This window comes from Saccoglossus kowalevskii, chromosome 19 (genome assembly GCF_978046115.1).
Source record: "Saccoglossus kowalevskii chromosome 19, keSacKowa6.1, whole genome shotgun sequence".
NCBI lineage: Eukaryota > Metazoa > Hemichordata > Enteropneusta > Harrimaniidae > Saccoglossus > Saccoglossus kowalevskii.
Window position 1 is genome coordinate 427592 of NC_140659.1, and position 23013 is coordinate 450604.

At 42.6% G+C, this 23013-nt stretch overlaps 1 protein-coding gene across 1 annotated transcript in view; it reads left to right on the top strand.

Annotated features, from left to right (window-relative positions):
- Window positions 1–23013, top strand: part of LOC102803168 (tolloid-like protein 1) — a 115124-nt gene that overhangs the window by 52291 nt on the left and 39820 nt on the right. Inside the window, exons 10-13 of the mRNA XM_085494043.1 lie at window positions 2153–2348; window positions 2636–2758; window positions 2992–3152; window positions 7627–7810. Coding sequence (XP_085350169.1) covers window positions 2153–2348; window positions 2636–2758; window positions 2992–3152; window positions 7627–7810 — 664 coding nt within the window. The remainder of the gene's footprint in view (window positions 1–2152; window positions 2349–2635; window positions 2759–2991; window positions 3153–7626; window positions 7811–23013) is intronic.

Here is a 23013-nt window from a genome sequence, read left to right on the forward strand (position 1 = left end):
CCAAAGCCACCAGTGTCACCAAGAGGGCATCAGTGCACACACAAAGCCAGCAGCGTCACCAAGAGGGCATCAGTGTACACACCAAAGCCAGCAGTGTCACCAAGAGGGCATCAGTGCACACACCCCAAGTAACCAGTGTCACCAAGAGGGCATCAGTGCGCACACCAAGTAACCAGTGTCACCAAGAGGGCATCAGTGCACACACCAAGTAACCAGTGTCACCAAGAAGGCATCAGTGCACACACCAAGTAACCAGTGTCACCAAGAAGGCATCAGTGCACACACCAAAGCCAGCAGTGTCACCAAGAGGGTATCAGTGTACACACCAAAGCCAGCAGTGTCACCAAGAGGGTATCAGTGTACACACCAAAGCCAGCAGTGTCACCAAGAGGGTATCAGTGTACACACCAAAGCCAGCAGTGTCACCAAGAGGGCATCAGTGCACACACAAAGCCAGCAGTGTCACCAAGAGGGCATCAGTGTACACACCAAGTAACCAGTGTCACCAAGAGGGCATCAGTGCACACACCAAAGCCAGCAGTGTCACCAAGAGGGTATCAGTGCACACACCAAGTAACCAGTGTCACCAAGAGGGCATCAGTGCACACACCAAGTAACCAGTGTCACCAAGAAGGCATCAGTGCACACACCAAAGCCAGCAGTGTCACCAAGAGGGTATCAGTGTACACACCAAAGCCAGCAGTGTCACCAAGAGGGTATCAGTGTGCACACCAAAGCCAGCAGTGTCACCAAGAGGGCATCAGTGCACACACAAAGCCAGCAGTGTCACCAAGAGGGCATCAGTGTACACCCCAAGTAACCAGTGTCACCAAGAGGGCATCAGTGCACACACCAAAGCCAGCAGTGTCACCAAGAGGGCATCAGTGCACACACCAAGTAACCAGTGTCACCAAGAGGGCATCAGTGCACACACCAAGTAACCAGTGTCACCAAGAAGGCATCAGTGCACACACCAAAGCCAGCAGTGTCACCAAGAGGGTATCAGTGTACACACCAAAGCCAGCAGTGTCACCAAGAGGGCATCATGCACACACAAAGCCAGCAGTGTCACCAAGAGGGCATCAGTGCACACACAAAGCCAGCAGTGTCACCAAGAGGGCATCAGTGCACACCCCAAGTCATCAGTGTCACCAAGAGGGCATCAGTGCACACTCCAAGTAACCAGTGTCACCAAGAAATTAGTGATCTGTGTCACCTGGCTTGCCAGCAATTTGCAGCTAATAGAGACATTTTGTAACCTTGTCACAATATTTTCAGACCCCAAGCACTGGACCACCATCTGATTTTATGAGTATAATGTAGATGTTCTGTGATTGGTGTAGTTAGAGGCAACAAGAGGTACCAGTAGAACCATCTGTGCCATTAGTAGCAGATGTTTTTCCATCATTTGATCTCTTGCCCAAAGCAATCAAAAGATATCTATTGTTTGAATTTTAGCCTGAGGTCCAATATTCCATGCACACATTGATGTACCCCTGTAAACCAACAGTAGCATGCATGTACTACGGTATGTATACATGTACTGACTCGGTAAAACATTACATCAATAGTCGTTTTTTTAAATGTGTATACTAACTTTAACTTTAACTTTATTGACATTATTCATTTTGAATAAAACATAGTCCAATTTATAACTAGATAACAATTCCTAAATACATTAAACTAAAACATACTAAAACAGTTTAACAAAAGGGCTTGGAAAAATCAGGGAAATGATAATTACTGTATCGCATTACCATACTTTCTTTTATAAAAATGACAAGCTGTATTAATGTGGAAGTGTTGCCCATAATGTATTTAAATTTTGAATCTTCATCCATCAAATGGAAATTAACAGTTTTATTTTTAATTGAGTCAAACAATTTGCTCCTAATTGTAATATGTTGTGGGCATTTCATATCATAATGGAATTCATCCTCAATATGTGTTTGGGTATTGTGTAGATGGATGCACTGTTATGGTAATTGTACCATATATCAATGACATGTGTACCATTTAATCTGTATACTTTGCTGTCTTTGGGCCTTTATAGATTATTTAACACAAATTAATGTGTTAACTACATCAATGATGTCCAATTAACATATGCCATTATAGTTGTATTAACAACTATTTTTGTTGATCTCTGTAGATAGAGCGTCATGATAGTTGTATTTATGACTATTTAGAAGTTCGTGATGGCTATGATGAAGACTCCAGATTGCTTGGTAAATATTGTGGATACACCACTCCTCGTGATTTCCACTCTGATGGTAATAAACTGATGGTTAAGTTTGTCTCAGATGGCTCGGTCAACAAAGGAGGATTCTCTGCGCAGTTCTTCATTGGTTAGTAATAGAAAATGTTGTAATATACATCTTTATATTTGCTTATCAATACAAGTGTAATTATTGTGCATTTTCAGTATAGCTTGCCCAATAGATTGGATGGTGGTTGCTGGTAATTTTCATCCATCTCTGTCTCTCTGACAGGACCATTGCTAACATGAAATATCACATACTGTCCTAGATATCAATTATAGATTTGAATGATACAACACACAATTTCAGTTATTGTCTTCAGAATTATGTTTTATTATTTTAAGGTATAAAAATGATTTGATTTGTTTTTTTAGAACAAGATGAGTGTGCAGTTGATCAAGGTGGATGTGAACAGAAGTGTGTGAATACTATTGGTGGATATCACTGTGAATGTGAACCTGGATTTGAGCTTTCAATTGATCAAAAACATTGTGAAGGTACAGTATCTTCTGTAATACAAAGTATTAAGCAGCACACTTTGCTTACCCACCCATATATTTCATATGTAACACAATGATACCCACCTTGTATGTTTGTTAAGACTCTCATTCATTATATGATTGAGAGAATGAAATATTGCTGTCTTCAAAAGTACTCAATGAGAACCTGTTATTTATTTGCTTGAGTTCTAACAAATGAAATGAATGACAACCATTTTCTGTCATTTCAGCTGCCTGTGGTGGTTTTTTGACTGATTTACAAGGTAACATCACAAGCCCTTCATACCCATTGGCGTATCCAGTCAACAAAAACTGTGTATGGCAAATAGTTGGAAAACCACATCACAGAATATCACTACTGTTTCACACATTTGATCTGGAAGGCAATGATGTAAGTAACAGAAAACTAATTTATTAACATTGTCAATTTTCCTGTGCACAATGAGTCTCATGTTTAGGTTGCTTATTTCTTGGTTAAATTCAGAATAGTTGTAATAGATGAGTTATTAGTTGACTGGTTACTGTGCACTCCAGATAGAAAACCATTTAGCTATGAACCCATTTGCCCTAGTAAATTGTAAGTACTTAAAGATACCAAGATGTTATCAAATATCAACTTCCAACTTGTATGACAGAAAAAATGGTTTTCAATAATTCATGAAAATTATGTAAATTTTTAAAGGCATCACTGATGCCTGCAATTGAAATCAATGTGTTTGGTACAAAACTGAATAACATTTTCTATCAGTTAATAGCAATATGTATATAAAAATAAATAGAATTGTAAAAAAAAAAGTCAGTATTACAAATCAAGAGAATGCTCGTGCATTGTAGTCTATTGTGTGAATAAAGTTTTCATTGCCATGAAAGCACCACATATGCACACGTAGTATATATTATATATTGGAGAAATGTAATTTGGCACAATTTTGACTGGCTTAGAACAATCCACTGATTTGAAAATGTTAACTGCTGCCAACATGAGCATTGTTGTTTTGCCATTATTACCATTGTACTTTTTGTGTATGATTTGTTAAAGTAAAATTTATTAGCAAACTGCCAGATATGTTTTCAGTCTTCATGGCATATCCAGCATGATACAACTAATACCATTAAAAGCAGTGTAGCCTGGAGTGCTGGAACTAGTTTACACAACTTAGGATGTATTGGTATAAAATGCAGGAGAGTTTTTTGATGCAATTATAATTTATATCAAAAATTAAACTCTGACCCACCAGTGTTGATTTTATATTAATTTCTTGGACTTATTCTTGGTTGACCTGTGAACAATAAAAAAAATGAGCACCATGTACCATGTTGTCCAGTATTGCATGGAGTCACTGCAAATGCTTTGTTTATTGCTCTGTTCTGATTGCAGGTTCACATTGCAACCAAAGATCCCCTCCAGGTTAGAAGTAGTACTAGTATCATAACCCATTATAGTTAATTAATTACTCATTATAACATATAATTATCATATAATGTAATTGCACCATGGTTGTTATTGCTAGTCAGAATACAATTCATAATGGTAAGAGTAATCTATTTTATGGAAAAGTACATTCATACTCATATAAGTTGTGTTATGATATTATCAGTTAATGTTTTAAAACATGTTCTTTTTTTTTCTAAATTGTCATCTGCTTATCTTGGTCAACACACATTGAACATACCCCATCAAATGTTATGCTACATACCTGGTTATCTCTGTCAATACACATTGGCCATGTCCCATCAAATGTTATGCTACATACCTGGTTATCTCTGCCAATACACATTGGCCATGTCCCATCAAATGTTACGCTACATACCTGGTTATCTCTGTCAATACACATTGGCCATGTCCCATCAAATGTTATGCTACATACCTGGTTATCTCTGCCAATACACATTGGCCATGTCCCACCAAATGTTATGCTACATACCTGGTTATCTCTGCCAATGCACATTGGCCATGTCCCATTAAATGTTATGCTACATACCTGGTTATCTCTGCCAATGCACATTGGCCATGTCCCATTAAATGTTATGCTACATACCTGGTTATCTCTGTCAATACACATTGGCCATGTCCCATCAAGTGTTATGCTACATACCTGGTTATCTCTGCCAATACACATTGGCCATGTCCCATTAAATGTTATGCTACATACCTGGTTATCTCTGTCAATACACATTGGCCATGTCCCATCAAATGTTACGCTACATACCTGGTTATCTCTGCCAATACACATTGGCCATGTCCCATCAAATGTTATGCTGCATACCTGGTTATCTCTGCCAATACACATTGGCCATGTCCCATCAAATGTTATGCTGCATACCTGGTTATCTCTGCCAATACACATTGGCCATATCCCATCAAATGTTATGCTACATACCTGGTTATCTCTGCCAATACACATTGGCCATGTCCCATCAAATGTTATGCTGCATACCTGGTTATCTCTGCCAATACACATTGGCCATGTCCCATCAAATGTTATGCTACATACCTGGTTATCTCTGCCAATACACATTGGCCATGTCTCATCAAATGTTATGCTACATACCTGGTTATCTCTGCCAATACACATTGGCCATGTCCCATCAAATGTTATGCTACATACCTGGTTATCTCTGCCAATACACATTGGCCATGTCCCATCAAATGTTATGCTGCATACCTGGTTATCTCTGCCAATACACATTGGCCATGTCCCATTAAATGTTATGCTACATACCTGGTTATCTCTGTCAATACACATTGGCCATGTCCCATCAAGTGTTATGCTACATACCTGGTTATCTCTGCCAATACACATTGGCCATGTCCCATTAAATGTTATGCTACATACCTGGTTATCTCTGTCAATACACATTGGCCATGTCCCATCAAATGTTATGCTACATACCTAGTTATCTCTGCCAATACACATTGGCCATGTCCCATCAAATGTTATGCTGCATACCTGGTTATCTCTGCCAATACACATTGGCCATGTCACATCAAATGTTATGCTACATACCTGGTTATCTCTGCCAATACACATTGGCCATGTCCCATCAAATGTTATGCTACATACCTGGTTATCTCTGCCAATACACATTGGCCATGTCCCATCAAATGTTCTGCTACATACCTGGTTATCTCTGTCAATACACATTGGCCATGTCCCATCAAATGTTATGCTACATACCTGGTTATCTCTGCCAATACACATTGGCCATGTCCCATCAAATGTTCTGCTACATACCTGGTTATCTCTGTCAATACACATTGGCCATGTCCCATCAAATGTTATGCTACATACCTGGTTATCTCTGCCAATACACATTGGCCATGTCACATCAAATGTTATGCTACATACCTGGTTATCTCTGCCAATACACATTAGCCATGTCCCATCAAATGTTATGCTACATACCTGGTTATCTCTGCCAATACACATTGGCCATGTCCCATCAAATGTTATGCTACATACCTGGTTATCTCTGCCAATACACATTAGCCATGTCCCACCAAATGTTATGCTACATACCTGGTTATCTCTGCCAATACACATTGGCCATGTCCCATCAAATGTTATGCTACATACCTGGTTATCTCTGCCAATACACATTAGCCATGTCCCATCAAATGTTATGCTACATACCTGGTTATCTCTGCCAATACACATTAGCCATGTCCCATCAAATGTTATGCTACATACCTGGTTATCTCTGCCAATACACATTGGCCATGTCTCATCAAATGTTATCCTACATACCTGGTTATCTCTGCCAATACACATTGGCCATTTCCCACCAAATGTTATGCTACATACCTGGTTATCTCTGCCAATACACATTGGCCATGTCCCATCAAATGTTATGCTACATACCTGGTTATCTCTGTCAATACACATTGGCCATGTCCCATCAAATGTTATGCTACATACCTGGTTATCTCTGCCAATACACATTGGCCATGTCCCATCAAATGTTATGCTACATACCTGGTTATCTCTGCCAATACACATTAGCCATGTCCCATCAAATGTTATGCTACATACCTGGTTATCTCTGTCAATACACATTGGCCATGTCCCATCAAATGTTATGCTACATACCTGGTTATCTCTGCCAATACACATTAGCCATGTCCCATCAAATGTTATGCTACATACCTGGTTATCTCTGCCAATACACATTGGCCATGTCCCATCAAATGTTATGCTACATAGCTGGTTATCTCTGCCAATACACATTGGCCATGTCCCATCAAATGTTGTGCTAACATACCTGATTATCTCTGTCAATACACATTGGCCATGTCTCATCAAATGTTATGCTACATACCTGGTTATCTCTGCCAATAAACATTGGCCATGCCTCATCAAATGTTACGCTACATACCTGGTTATCTCTGCCAATACACATTGGCCATGTCCCATCAAATGTTATGCTACATACCTGGTTATCTCTGCCAATACACATTAGCCATGTCCCATCAAATGTTATGCTACATACCTGGTTATCTCTGCCAATACACATTGGCCATGTCCCATTAAATGTTATGCTACATACCTGGTTATCTCTGCCAATACACATTGGCCATGTCCCATCAAATGTTATGCTACATACCTGGTTATCTGTGCCAATACACATTGGCCATGTCACATCAAATGTTACGCTACATACCTGGTTATCTCTGCCAATACACATTGGCCATGTCCCATCAAATGTTATGCTACATACCTGGTTATCTCTGCCAATACACATTGGCCATGTCCCATCAAATGTTATGCTACATACCTGGTTATCTCTGCCAATACACATTGGCCATGTCCCATCAAATGTTATGGTTAAATTCTGTTTCTTTTTTTTTCATTTACCTTTTCCAGGTCTGTAAATATGACTATGTTGAAGTTCGTAGTGGTGTAGCTCCAACTGGAAGTAGTCTGCATGGAAAGTTTTGTGGGGAACAGATACCAGAGACGATAACATCCAGAGCTAACACAATGAGAGTTGAGTTCAAATCAGACAACACAGTATCAAAGGCAGGATTCTTAGCAACATTTTTTATGGGTTAGTAATTAATAACAGTATATTCATCACAAGATTATTGTGTTTGAATGTAACCATCAATTTTGATCTAATTATTTACTTGTTAGATTAAAGGATTATGTAACAGATTAGTTGGTGTTTTTGACTCCTGTGTGTGAAGCACTCAATGGGAGTCTTTGCAGTAAGTCTGTATGCATGTGTGTGTCTGTCTGTTCCACTGATATCTCAAGAACCATAGGTTGATTTTTGATGAAACTTTATGCATAGATGCCCTGGGCTAATGTGCTGATTTGATTAGATTTTGGTTGAAACCCGTGCATATTAATTACCTATTTTACATAATTAATTAATTTTTAGCTATTCCATGACTGTTCCACAGATCTAAAAAAAAATCACTAATTGGATTTTGATGTGCTGAGTTTTGGGTAAAAATCTGTGCTTACTAATAACCTTATTTGCATAATGATTGGTAAATTTTTGGCTTTTCCACCGATATCACAAGTACTAATCATCACATTACAATGAAACTTTGTACATAAATGTCACAGGACAATGCACAGATGTGATAATTTGTGGGTTAATTACCTATTTTGTATAATTAGTAGTTTTTTGGCTTTTCTGTCGACATTTTAAGTACTACTCCTTACATTTCATAGATAGTTGCTACATAGATGATCTAGAACTATGTTTAGACATAATTAGTTTTGACTAAAATTTTTGCATATTGATTACCTAATAATTCATTATAATTAGCATAATAATTCATAATTTTCCAGCTTTAACATGAATATCCCCAGTTCTAATCACATTTCAATGAAACCTGGTACATTGATAATCTGTGACATTGTTTGAAAGACTAATTATTTATTAATGGATAGGATAGGATATTTTATTTGGAACGTACACAAAAACAATGCTTGAGTAAAGTCCAACGTAAGAAACATACAGTATCACAACTAATCTAAAATAATTTTAAAATCTGAAAAACAAAATTAGCTAAAATACTCCAAATATATTTGTCTACACTTGAGAAAACATTAATAAACAATTCTCCATTTGGTAATGTTTGATAGTCTGGTGAGTATTTGAACAATGTATAGAGGAATTTTTTTCTGTGTTCAGAAAAACTGTCACAATGAAAAAAGTAATGTTTTTCATCACCCACATCCTTAGAGTCACATTTGTTACATACCCTGTCAATTTTATTTATTCCCCTGTGACGACCTATTTCAATTGGCAAGAAGTGGGCTGAAATACGAAATTTGGTTAATGCTACTCTGTGTTTTTTGTTTTTTATATCATCCAAGTATTTTTCAAATTTATAATTATTTTTGAATGTTTTATAAGTACTTAGTTTATTATGACCAGTTTTGTTCAACTGACTTTCCACATTTGTTGAGTAAATTTGGTTTAACCTTTCTTTAAACGGATTGCAAAAATTTGCCTGATTAGTATCCGTGTTTGTCATATTTGTAATTTGTAGAAGTTTTTGGACAAATTTATACCAGGGATCGTATTTAAACCCACTACTTTCTTTAAAAGCAGCTTCGATAATTATGTTGTTTGTTTTCTTACATGACAACCTTTGATAAAATTTTATGACAGTAGTACAAACATCAATCACAAGTGGGAAACGACCTAGTTCACCTCTACAAGCAATATTCGATGCCTTTCTATGTACTCCCAAAACTCTCTTACAAAACTTTATATAAAGTTTTTCTGGTAATATTTTGTCAGAGAATAGCTTTGAAACAAAAACAGTATTATCAATCTCTGATTTGCTATTGCCAGTTCCACTAAATAGATTAGTCAGAAAACTACCCCAAACCTCTGACCCATAAAGAATAACAGAATCAAACAGTTGACAAGCTAAACTCACTGAATTACATTCATTTGAATCCCAAAGCATTTTATACATTTTAAATGATGCTTTGTGAGCTTTTTCATATAACCTTGCTGTGGCTGCACTAAATTTCCCATTTGATTGAAAAGTGATGCCAAGGTAGTTATAAAAATTCACACATTCAAGTTGTGTTCCATTAATATAGAATTGAAATTTGTCTTCAAGGTTTTTACCAGTGCTGTTGAAAACTATAATTTTAGATTTGTTTATGTTAACCTTTAATTTCCATTTCTGGCAGTAATTTTGAATGGCATCAATGCCCTTCTGTAGACCATCATGACTAGTAGATATTAACAGAAGATCATCTGCATATAAAATACAGTTAAATTTCACACCATTCAGGTCCACTGGGTCAAAATTGTTAACAACATCACAAATACCATTGATATAAATAACGTGTCTCCAATACTTTCAGCACATGGGAGTTCTAAACTTTCTTTGATTTCATTTGTTCAAATGTTTATGTTTTATTCCTGTAGCTTGGTCTGACTGTAGCTTGGTCACTCTGTAGCTTGATCTAACTGTAGCTTGGTCTGACTGTAGCTTGGTCTAACTGTAGCTTGGTCACTCTGTAGCTTGATCTAACTGTAGCTTGGTCTGACTGTAGCTTGGTCTAACTGTAGCTTGGTCTCTCTGTAGCTTGGTCACTCTGTAGCTTGGTCACTCTGTAGCTTGGTCTAACTGTAGTTTGGTCACTCTGTAGCTTGGTCTCTCTGTAGCTTGGTCTCTCTGTAGTTTAGTCTAACTGTAGCTTGGTCTAACTGTAGCTTGGTCTAACTGTAGCTTGGTCTAGCTGTAGCTTGGTCTCTCTGTAGCTTGGTCACTCTGTAGCTTGGTCTCTCTGTAGTTTAGTCTAACTGTAGCTTGGTCTAACTGTAGCTTGGTCTAACTGTAGCTTGGTCTAGCTGTAGCTTGGTCTCTCTGTAGCTTGGTCACTCTGTAGCTTGGTCTCTCTGTAGTTTAGTCTAACTGTAGCTTGGTCTAACTGTAGCTTGGTCACTGTAGCTTGGTCTAACTGTAGCTTGGTCTAGCTGTAGCTTGGTCACTCTGTAGCTTGGTCACTCTGTAGCTTGGTCTCTCTGTAGTTTAGTCTAACTGTAGCTTGGTCTAACTGTAGCTTGGTCACTGTAGCTTGGTCTAACTGTAGCTTGGTCTAGCTGTAGCTTGGTCACTCTGTAGCTTGGTCACTCTGTAGCTTGGTCTCTCTGTAGTTTAGTCTAACTGTAGCTTGGTCTAACTGTAGCTTGGTCACTGTAGCTTGGTCTAACTGTAGCTTGGTCTAGCTGTAGCTTGGTCACTCTGTAGCTTGGTCACTCTGTAGCTTGGTCACTCTGTAGCTAGGTCTCTCTGTAGCTTGGTCTAACTGTAGCTTGGTCACTGTAGCTTGGTCACTCTGTAGCTTGGTCTAACTGTAGCTTGGTCTAACTGTAGCTTGGTCTAACTGTAGCTTGGTCTAACTGTAGCTTGGTCTCTCTGTAGCATGGTCTCTCTGTAGCTTGGTCTCACTGTAGCTTGGTCTAACTGTAGCTTGGTCTAACTGTAGCTTGGTCTCACTGTAGCTTGGTCACTCTGTAGCTTGGTCTAACTGTAGTTAGGTCACTCTGTAGCTTGGTCACTCTGTAGCTTGGTCACTCTGTAGCTTGGTCTAACTGTAGTTAGGTCACTCTGTAGCTTGGTCTAGCTGTAGCTTGGTCTCTCTGTAGCTTGGTCACTCTGTAGCTTGGTCTCTCTGTAGTTTAGTCTAACTGTAGCTTGGTCTAACTGTAGCTTGGTCACTGTAGCTTGGTCTAACTGTAGCTTGGTCTAGCTGTAGCTTGGTCACTCTGTAGCTTGGTCACTCTGTAGCTTGGTCTCTCTGTAGTTTAGTCTAACTGTAGCTTGGTCTAACTGTAGCTTGGTCACTGTAGCTTGGTCTAACTGTAGCTTGGTCTAGCTGTAGCTTGGTCACTCTGTAGCTTGGTCACTCTGTAGCTTGGTCACTCTGTAGCTAGGTCTCTCTGTAGCTTGGTCTAACTGTAGCTTGGTCACTGTAGCTTGGTCACTCTGTAGCTTGGTCTAACTGTAGCTTGGTCTAACTGTAGCTTGGTCTAACTGTAGCTTGGTCTAACTGTAGCTTGGTCTCTCTGTAGCATGGTCTCTCTGTAGCTTGGTCTCACTGTAGCTTGGTCTAACTGTAGCTTGGTCTAACTGTAGCTTGGTCTCACTGTAGCTTGGTCTAACTGTAGCTTGGTCACTCTGTAGCTTGGTCACTCTGTAGCTTGGTCTAACTGTAGTTAGGTCACTCTGTAGCTTGGTCACTCTGTAGCTTGGTCACTCTGTAGCTTGGTCTAACTGTAGTTAGGTCACTCTGTAGCTTGGCCACTCTGTAGCTTGGTCTAACTGTAGCTTGGTCTAACTGTAGCTTGGTCTAGCTGTAGCTTGATCTCTCTGTAGCTTGGTCTGACTGTAGCTTGGTCTAACTGTAGCTTGGTCTCTCTGTAGCTTGGTCTAACTGTAGCTTGGTCTCTCTGTAGCATGGTCTCTCTGTAGCTTGGTCTCACTGTAGCTTGGTCTAACTGTAGCTTGATCTAACTGTAGCTTGGTCTCACTGTAGCTTGGTCACTCTGTAGCTTGGTCACTCTGTAGCTTGGTCTAACTGTAGCTTGATCTAACTGTAGCTTGGTCTCACTGTAGCTTGGTCACTCTGTAGCTTGGTCACTCTGTAGCTTGGTCACTCTGTAGCTTGATCTAACTGTAGCTTGGTCTCACTGTAGCTTGGTCACTCTGTAGCTTGGTCACTCTGTAGCTTGGTCACTCTGTAGCTTGGTCTCACTGTAGCTTGGTCACTCTGTAGCTTGGTCACTCTGTAGCGTGGTCTAACTGTAGCTCGGTCTAACTGTAGCTTGGTCTCTCTGTAGCTTGGTCGCTCTGTAGCTTGGTCTAACTGTAGCTTGGTCTAACTGTAGCTTGGTCTAACTGTAGCTTGGTCTAACTGTAGCTTGGTCTAACTGTAGCTTGGTCTCTCTGTAGCTAGGTCTCTCTGTAGCTTGGTCTAACTGTAGCTTGGTCTAACTGTAGCTTGGTCTAACTGTAGCTTGGTCTAGCTGTAGCTTGGTCTAACTGTAGCGTGGTCTAACTGTAGCTTGGTCTAGCTGTAGCTTGATCTCTCTGTAGCTTGGTGTAACTGTAGCTTGGTCTAACTTTAGCTTGGTCACTCTGTAGCTTGGTCACTCTGTAGCTTGGTCTCTCTGTAGCTTTGTCTAACTGTAGCTTGGTCACTCTGTAGGTTGGTCTAACTGTAGGTTGGTCTAACTGTAGCTTGGTCTAACTGTAGCTTGGTCTAACTGTAGCTTGGTCTAACTGTAGCTTGGTCTAACTGTAGCTAGGTCTCTCTGTAGCTAGGTCTCTCTGTAGCTTGGTCTAACTGTAGCTTGGTCTAACTGTAGCTTGGTCTAACTGTAGCTTGGTCTAGCTGTAGCTTGGTCTAGCTGTAGCGTGGTCTAACTGTAGCATGGTCTAACTGTAGCATGGTCTAACTGTAGCTTGGTCTAACTGTAGCTTGGTCTAACTGTAGCTTGGTCTCTCTGTAGCTTGGTCACTCTGTAGCTTGGTCTCTCTGTAGCTTGGTCTAACTGTAGCTTAGTCACTCTGTAGCTTGATCTCTCTGTAGCTTGGTCTAACTGTAGCTTGGTCTAACTTTAGCTTGGTCACTCTGTAGCTTGGTCACTCTGTAGCTTGGTCTCTCTGTAGTTTAGTCTAACTGTAGCTTGGTCTAACTGTAGCTTGGTCTAACTGTAGCTTGGTCTAACTGTAGCTTGGTCTAACTGTAGCTAGGTCTCTCTGTAGCTTGGTCACTCTGTAGCTTGGTCTCTCTGTAGCTTGGTCTAACTGTAGCTTGGTCTAACTGTAGCTTGGTCTAACTGTAGCTTTGTCTAACTGTAGCTTGGTCTAGCTGTAGCTTGGTCTAACTGTAGCTTGCTCTAACTGTAGCTTGGTCTAACTGTAGCATGGTCTAACTGTAGCTTGGTCTAACTGTAGCTTGGTCTCTCTGTAGCTTGGTCACTCTGTAGCTTGGTCACTCTGTAGCTTGGTCTTTCTGTAGCTTGGTCTAACTGTAGCGTGGTCTAACTGTAGCTTGGTCTCTCTGTAGCTTGGTCACTCTGTAGCTTGGTCTCTCTGTAGCTTGGTCTAACTGTAGCTAGGTCACTCTGTAGCTTGGTCACTCTGTAGCTTGGTCTCTCTGTAGCTTGGTCTAACTGTAGCGTGGTCTAACTGTAGCTTGGTCTCTCTGTAGCTTGGTCACTCTGTAGCTTGGTCACTCTGTAGCTTGGTCTCTCTGTAGCTTGGTCTAACTGTAGCTAGGTCCCTCTGTAGCTTGGCCACTCTGTAGCTTGGTCTCTCTGTAGCTTGGCCACTCTGTAGCTTGGTCTCTCTGTAGCTTGGTCACTCTGTGGCTTGGTCACTCTGTAGCTTGGTCACTCTGTAGCTTGGTCTCTCTGTAGCTTGGTCTAACTGTAGCTAGGTCACTCTGTAGCATGGTCACTCTGTAGCTTGGTCTCTCTGTAGCTTGGTCTAACTGTAGCTTGGTCTCTCTGTAGCTTGGTCTAACTGTAGCTTGGTCACTCTGTAGCTTGGTCACTCTGTAGCTTGGTCTAACTGTAGCTTGGTCTCTCTGTAGCTTGGTCACTCTGTAGCTTGGTCACACTGTAACTTGGTCTAACTGTAGTTAGGTCACTCTGTAGCTTGGCCACTCTGTAGCTTGGTCTCTCTGTAGCTTGGTCTAACTGTAGCTTGGTCTCTCTGTAGCATGGTCTCTCTGTAGCTTGGTCTCACTGTAGCTTGGTCTAACTGTAGCTTGATCTAACTGTAGCTTGGTCTCACTGTAGCTTGGTCACTCTGTAGCTTGGTCACTCTGTAGCTTGGTCTAACTGTAGCTTGATCTAACTGTAGCTTGGTCTCACTGTAGCTTGGTCACTCTGTAGCTTGGTCACTCTGTAGCTTGGTCTCACTGTAGCTTGGTCACTCTGTAGCTTGGTCACTCTGTAGCGTGGTCTAACTGTAGCTTGGTCTAACTGTAGCTTGGTCACTCTGTAGCTTGGTCTCTCTGTAGCTTGGTCTAACTTTAGCTTGGTCACTCTGTAGCTTGGTCACTCTGTAGCTTGGTCTCTCTGTAGCTTGGTCTAACTGTAGCTTGGTCACTCTGTAGCTTGGTCTAACTGTAGCTTGGTCTAACTGTAGCTTGGTCTAACTGTAGCTTGGTCTCTCTGTAGCTTGGTCACTCTGTAGCTTGGTCACACTGTAACTTGGTCTAACTGTAGTTAGGTCACTCTGTAGCTTGGCCACTCTGTAGCTTGGTCTCTCTGTAGCTTGGTCTAACTGTAGCTTGGTCTCTCTGTAGCATGGTCTCTCTGTAGCTTGGTCTCACTGTAGCTTGGTCTAACTGTAGCTTGATCTAACTGTAGCTTGGTCTAACTGTAGCTTGATCTAACTGTAGCTTGGTCTCACTGTAGCTTGGTCACTCTGTAGCTTGGTCACTCTGTAGCTTGGTCACTCTGTAGCTTGATCTAACTGTAGCTTGGTCTCACTGTAGCTTGGTCACTCTGTAGCTTGGTCACTCTGTAGCTTGGTCACTCTGTAGCTTGGTCTCACTGTAGCTTGGTCACTCTGTAGCTTGGTCACTCTGTAGCGTGGTCTAACTGTAGCTCGGTCTAACTGTAGCTTGGTCTCTCTGTAGCTTGGTCGCTCTGTAGCTTGGTCTAACTGTAGCTTGGTCTAACTGTAGCTTGGTCTAACTGTAGCTTGGTCTAACTGTAGCTTGGTCTAACTGTAGCTTGGTCTCTCTGTAGCTAGGTCTCTCTGTAGCTTGGTCTAACTGTAGCTTGGTCTAACTGTAGCTTGGTCTAACTGTAGCTTGGTCTAGCTGTAGCTTGGTCTAACTGTAGCGTGGTCTAACTGTAGCTTGGTCTAGCTGTAGCTTGATCTCTCTGTAGCTTGGTCTAACTGTAGCTTGGTCTAACTTTAGCTTGGTCACTCTGTAGCTTGGTCACTCTGTAGCTTGGTCTCTCTGTAGCTTTGTCTAACTGTAGCTTGGTCACTCTGTAGGTTGGTCTAACTGTAGGTTGGTCTAACTGTAGCTTGGTCTAACTGTAGCTTGGTCTAACTGTAGCTTGGTCTAACTGTAGCTTGGTCTAACTGTAGCTAGGTCTCTCTGTAGCTAGGTCTCTCTGTAGCTTGGTCTAACTGTAGCTTGGTCTAACTGTAGCTTGGTCTAACTGTAGCTTGGTCTAGCTGTAGCTTGGTCTAGCTGTAGCGTGGTCTAACTGTAGCATGGTCTAACTGTAGCATGGTCTAACTGTAGCTTGGTCTAACTGTAGCTTGGTCTAACTGTAGCTTGGTCTCTCTGTAGCTTGGTCACTCTGTAGCTTGGTCTCTCTGTAGCTTGGTCTAACTGTAGCTTAGTCACTCTGTAGCTTGATCTCTCTGTAGCTTGGTCTAACTGTAGCTTGGTCTAACTTTAGCTTGGTCACTCTGTAGCTTGGTCACTCTGTAGCTTGGTCTCTCTGTAGTTTAGTCTAACTGTAGCTTGGTCTAACTGTAGCTTGGTCTAACTGTAGCTTGGTCTAACTGTAGCTTGGTCTAACTGTAGCTAGGTCTCTCTGTAGCTTGGTCACTCTGTAGCTTGGTCTCTCTGTAGCTTGGTCTAACTGTAGCTTGGTCTAACTGTAGCTTGGTCTAACTGTAGCTTTGTCTAACTGTAGCTTGGTCTAGCTGTAGCTTGGTCTAACTGTAGCTTGCTCTAACTGTAGCTTGGTCTAACTGTAGCATGGTCTAACTGTAGCTTGGTCTAACTGTAGCTTGGTCTCTCTGTAGCTTGGTCACTCTGTAGCTTGGTCACTCTGTAGCTTGGTCTTTCTGTAGCTTGGTCTAACTGTAGCGTGGTCTAACTGTAGCTTGGTCTCTCTGTAGCTTGGTCACTCTGTAGCTTGGTCTCTCTGTAGCTTGGTCTAACTGTAGCTAGGTCACTCTGTAGCTTGGTCACTCTGTAGCTTGGTCTCTCTGTAGCTTGGTCTAACTGTAGCGTGGTCTAACTGTAGCTTGGTCTCTCTGTAGCTTGGTCACTCTGTAGCTTGGTCACTCTGTAGCTTGGTCTCTCTGTAGCTTGGTCTAACTGTAGCTAGGTCCCTCTGTAGCTTGGCCACTCTGTAGCTTGGTCTCTCTGTAGCTTGGCCACTCTGTAGCTTGGTCTCTCTGTAGCTTGGTCACTCTGTGGCTTGGTCACTCTGTAGCTTGGTCACTCTGTAGCTTGGTCTCTCTGTAGCTTGGTCTAACTGTAGCTAGGTCACTCTGTAGCATGGTCACTCTGTAGCTTGGTCTCTCTGTAGCTTGGTCTAACTGTAGCTTGGTCTCTCTGTAGCTTGGTCTAACTGTAGCTTGGTCACTCTGTAGCTTGGTCACTCTGTAGCTTGGTCTAACTGTAGCTTGGTCTCTCTGTAGCTTGGTCACTCTGTAGCTTGGTCACACTGTAACTTGGTCTAACTGTAGTTAGGTCACTCTGTAGCTTGGCCACTCTGTAGCTTGGTCTCTCTGTAGCTTGGTCTAACTGTAGCTTGGTCTCTCTGTAGCATGGTCTCTCTGTAGCTTGGTCTCACTGTAGCTTGGTCTAACTGTAGCTTGATCTAACTGTAGCTTGGTCTCACTGTAGCTTGGTCACTCTGTAGCTTGGTCACTCTGTAGCTTGGTCTAACTGTAGCTTGATCTAACTGTAGCTTGGTCTCACTGTAGCTTGGTCACTCTGTAGCTTGGTCACTCTGTAGCTTGGTCTCACTGTAGCTTGGTCACTCTGTAGCTTGGTCACTCTGTAGCGTGGTCTAACTGTAGCTTGGTCTAACTGTAGCTTGGTCACTCTGTAGCTTGGTCTCTCTGTAGCTTGGTCTAACTTTAGCTTGGTCACTCTGTAGCTTGGTCACTCTGTAGCTTGGTCTCTCTGTAGCTTGGTCTAACTGTAGCTTGGTCACTCTGTAGCTTGGTCTAACTGTAGCTTGGTCTAACTGTAGCTTGGTCTAACTGTAGCTTGGTCTCTCTGTAGCTTGGTCACTCTGTAGCTTGGTCACACTGTAACTTGGTCTAACTGTAGTTAGGTCACTCTGTAGCTTGGCCACTCTGTAGCTTGGTCTCTCTGTAGCTTGGTCTAACTGTAGCTTGGTCTCTCTGTAGCATGGTCTCTCTGTAGCTTGGTCTCACTGTAGCTTGGTCTAACTGTAGCTTGATCTAACTGTAGCTTGGTCTCACTGTAGCTTGGTCACTCTGTAGCTTGGTCACTCTGTAGCTTGGTCTAACTGTAGCTTGATCTAACTGTAGCTTGGTCTCACTGTAGCTTGGTCACTCTGTAGCTTGGTCACTCTGTAGCTTGGTCACTCTGTAGCTTGGTCACTCTGTAGCTTGGTCTCTCTGTAGCTCGGTCTAACTGTAGCTCGGTCTAACTGTAGCTTGGTCACTCTGTAGCTTGATCTCTCTGTAGCTTGGTCTAACTGTAGCTTGGTCTAACTTTAGCTTGGTCACTCTGTAGCTTGGTCACTCTGTAGCTTGGTCTCTCTGTAGCTTGGTCTAACTGTAGCTTGGTCGCTCTGTAGCTTGGTCTAACTGTAGCTTGGTCTAACTGTAGCTTGGTCTAACTGTAGCTTGGTCTAACTGTAGCTTGGTCTAACTGTAGCTTGGTCTCTCTGTAGCTAGGTCTCTCTGTAGCTTGGTCTAACTGTAGCTTGGTCTAACTGTAGCTTGGTCTAACTGTAGCTTGGTCTAGCTGTAGCTTGGTCTAACTGTAGCGTGGTCTAACTGTAGCTTGGTCTAGCTGTAGCTTGATCTCTCTGTAGCTTGGTCTAACTGTAGCTTGGTCTAACTTTAGCTTGGTCACTCTGTAGCTTGGTCACTCTGTAGCTTGGTCTCTCTGTAGCTTTGTCTAACTGTAGCTTGGTCACTCTGTAGGTTGGTCTAACTGTAGGTTGGTCTAACTGTAGCTTGGTCTAACTGTAGCTTGGTCTAACTGTAGCTTGGTCTAACTGTAGCTTGGTCTAACTGTAGCTAGGTCTCTCTGTAGCTAGGTCTCTCTGTAGCTTGGTCTAACTGTAGCTTGGTCTAACTGTAGCTTGGTCTAACTGTAGCTTGGTCTAGCTGTAGCTTGGTCTAGCTGTAGCGTGGTCTAACTGTAGCATGGTCTAACTGTAGCATGGTCTAACTGTAGCTTGGTCTAACTGTAGCTTGGTCTAACTGTAGCTTGGTCTCTCTGTAGCTTGGTCACTCTGTAGCTTGGTCTCTCTGTAGCTTGGTCTAACTGTAGCTTAGTCACTCTGTAGCTTGATCTCTCTGTAGCTTGGTCTAACTGTAGCTTGGTCTAACTTTAGCTTGGTCACTCTGTAGCTTGGTCACTCTGTAGCTTGGTCTCTCTGTAGTTTAGTCTAACTGTAGCTTGGTCTAACTGTAGCTTGGTCTAACTGTAGCTTGGTCTAACTGTAGCTTGGTCTAACTGTAGCTTGGTCTAACTGTAGCTAGGTCTCTCTGTAGCTTGGTCACTCTGTAGCTTGGTCTCTCTGTAGCTTGGTCTAACTGTAGCTTGGTCTAACTGTAGCTTGGTCTAACTGTAGCTTTGTCTAACTGTAGCTTGGTCTAGCTGTAGCTTGGTCTAACTGTAGCTTGCTCTAACTGTAGCTTGGTCTAACTGTAGCATGGTCTAACTGTAGCTTGGTCTAACTGTAGCTTGGTCTCTCTGTAGCTTGGTCACTCTGTAGCTTGGTCACTCTGTAGCTTGGTCTTTCTGTAGCTTGGTCTAACTGTAGCGTGGTCTAACTGTAGCTTGGTCTCTCTGTAGCTTGGTCACTCTGTAGCTTGGTCTCTCTGTAGCTTGGTCTAACTGTAGCTAGGTCACTCTGTAGCTTGGTCACTCTGTAGCTTGGTCTCTCTGTAGCTTGGTCTAACTGTAGCGTGGTCTAACTGTAGCTTGGTCTCTCTGTAGCTTGGTCACTCTGTAGCTTGGTCACTCTGTAGCTTGGTCTCTCTGTAGCTTGGTCTAACTGTAGCTAGGTCCCTCTGTAGCTTGGCCACTCTGTAGCTTGGTCTCTCTGTAGCTTGGTCACTCTGTGGCTTGGTCACTCTGTAGCTTGGTCACTCTGTAGCTTGGTCTCTCTGTAGCTTGGTCTAACTGTAGCTAGGTCACTCTGTAGCATGGTCACTCTGTAGCTTGGTCTCTCTGTAGCTTGGTCTAACTGTAGCTTGGTCTCTCTGTAGCTTGGTCTAACTGTAGCTTGGTCACTCTGTAGCTTGGTCACTCTGTAGCTTGGTCTAACTGTAGCTTGGTCTGACTGTAGCTTGGTCTCTCTGTAGCTTGGTCTAACTGTACCTTGGTCACTCTGTAGCTTGGTCACTCTGTAGCTTGGTCTCTCTGTAGCTTTGTCTCTCTGTAGCTTGGTCTAATTGTAGCTTGGTCTCTCTGTAGCTTGGTCTAACTGTAGCATGGTCTCTCTGTAGCTTGGTCTAACTGTAGCTTGGTCACTGTAGCTTGGTCTCTCTGTGGCTTGGTCTGACTGTAGCGTGGTCTAACTGTAGCTTGGTCTAACTGTAGCTTGGTCTAACTGTAGCTTGGTCTAACTGTAGCTTGGTCTAACTGTAGCTTGGTCTAACTGTAGCTTGGTCTCTCTGTAGCTTGGTCTAACTGTAGCTTGGTCTAACTGTAGCTTGGTCTAACTGTAGCTAGGTCTCTCTGTAGCTAGGTCTCTCTGTAGCTTGGTCTAACTGTAGCTTGGTCTAACTGTAGCTTGGTCTAACTGTAGCTTGGTCTAACTGTAGCATGGTCTAACTGTAGCTTGGTCTAACTGTAGCTTGGTCTAACTGTAGCGTGGCCTAACTGTAGCTTGGTCTCTCTGTAGCTTGGTCACTCTGTAGCTTGGTCACTCTGTAGCTTGGTCTCTCTGTAGCTTGGTCTAACTGTAGCTAGGTCACTCTGTAGCTTGGTCACTCTGTAGCTTGGTCTCTCTGTAGCTTGGTCTAACTGTAGCGTGGTCTAACTGTAGCTTGGTCTCTCTGTAGCTTGGTCACTCTGTAGCTTGGTCACTCTGTAGCTTGGTCTCTCTGTAGCTTGGTCTAACTGTAGCTAGGTCCCTCTGTAGCTTGGCCACTCTGTAGCTTGGTCTCTCTGTAGTTTGGTCACTCTGTGGCTTGGTCACTCTGTAGCTTGGTCACTCTGTAGCTTGGTCTCTCTGTAGCTTGGTCTAACTGTAGCTAGGTCACTCTGTAGCATGGTCACTCTGTAGCTTGGTCTCTCTGTAGCTTGGTCTAACTGTAGCTTGGTCTCTCTGTAGCTTGGTCTAACTGTAGCTTGGTCACTCTGTAGCTTGGTCTAACTGTAGCTTGGTCACTCTGTAGCTTGGTCTAACTGTAGCTTGGTCTGACTGTAGCTTGGTCTCTCTGTAGCTTGGTCTAACTGTAGCTTGGTCACTCTGTAGCTTGGTCACTCTGTAGCTTGGTCTCTCTGTAGCTTGGTCTAATTGTAGCTTGGTCTCTCTGTAGCTTGGTCTAACTGTAGCATGGTCTCTCTGTAGCTTAGTCTAACTGTAGCTTGGTCACTGTAGCTTGGTCTCTCTGTGGCTTGGTCTGACTGTAGCGTGGTCTAACTGTAGCTTGGTCTAACTGTAGCTTGGTCACTCTGTAGCTTGGTCTCTCTGTAGCTTGGTCTAACTGTAGTTTGGTCTAACTGTAGCTTGGTCTCTCTGTATCTTGGTCTCTCTGTAGCTTGGTCTAACTGTAGCTTGGTCTAACTGTAGTTTGGTCTCTCTGTAGCTTTGTCTCTCTGTAGCTTGGTCTAACTGTAGCTTGGTCTAACTGTAGCTTGGTCTAACTGTAGCTTGGTCTAACTGTAGCTTGGTCTAACTGTACCTTGGTCTCTCTGTAGCTTGGTCTAACTAGCTTGGTCTCTCTGTAGCTTTGTCTCTCTGTAGCTTCGTCTAACTGTAGCTTGGTCACTCTGTAGCTTGATCTAACTGTAGCTTGGTCTAACTAGAGCTTGGTCTAACTGTAGCTTGGTCTAACTGTAGCTTGGTCTAACTGTAGCTAGGTCACTCTGTGGCTTGGTCTCTCTGTAGCTTGGTCTAACTAGCTTGGTCTAACTGTAGCTTGGTGTAACTGTAGCTTGGTCTCTCTGTAGCATGGTCTCTCTGTAGCATGGTCTCTCTGTAGCTTGGTCTAACTGTAGATTGGTCTCTCTGTAGCATGGTCTCTCTGTAGCTTGGTCACTGTTGCTTGGTCACTCTGTAGCTTGGTCACTCTGTAGCTTGGTCTAACTGTAGCTTGGTCTCTCTGTAGCTTGGTCACTCTGTAGCTTGGTCTCTCTGTAGCTTGGTCTAACTGTAGCTTGGTCACTCTGTAGCTTGGTCTAACTGTATCTTGGTCTAACTGTAGCTTGGTCTAACTGTAGCTTGGTCACTCTGTAGCTTGGTCACTCTGTAGCTTGGTCACTCTGTAGCTTGGTCTCTCTGTAGCTTGGTCTAACTGTAGCTTGGTCTCTCTGTAGCTTGGTCACTCTGTAGCTTGGTCACTCTGTAGCTTGGTCTAACTGTAGCTAGGTCTAACTGTAGCTTGGTCTAACTGTAGCTTGGTCACTCTGTAGCTTGGTCTAGCTGTAGCTTGGTCTAAATGTAGCTTGGTCTAACTGTAGCTTGATCTAACTGTAGCTTGGTCTCACTGTAGCTTGGTCACTCTGTAGCTTGGTCACTCTGTAGCTTGGTCACTCTGTAGCTTGGTCTCTCTGTAGCTCGGTCTAACTGTAGCTTGGTCTAACTGTAGCTTGGTCACTCTGTAGCTTGATCTCTCTGTAGCTTGGTCTAACTGTAGCTTGGTCTAACTTTAGCTTGGTCACTCTGTAGCTTGGTCACTCTGTAGCTTGGTTTAACTGTAGCTTGGTCACTCTGTAGCTTGGTCTAACTGTAGCTTGGTCTAACTGTAGCTTGGTCTAACTGTAGCTTGGTCTAACTGTAGCTTGGTCTAACTGTAGCTTTGTCTAACTGTAGCTTGGTCTAGCTTTAGCTTGGTCTAACTGTAGCTTGGTCTAACTGTAGCTTGGTCTAACTGTAGCATGGTCTAACTGTAGCTTGGTCTAACTGTAGCTTGGTCTCTCTGTAGCTTGGTCACTCTGTAGCTTGGTCTAACTGTAGCTTGGTCTAACTTTAGCTTGGTCACTCTGTAGCTTGATCTCTCTGTAGCTTGGTCTAACTGTAGCTTGGTCTAACTTTAGCTTGGTCACTCTGTAGCTTGGTCACTCTGTAGCTTGGTCACTCTGTAGCTTGGTCACTCTGTAGCT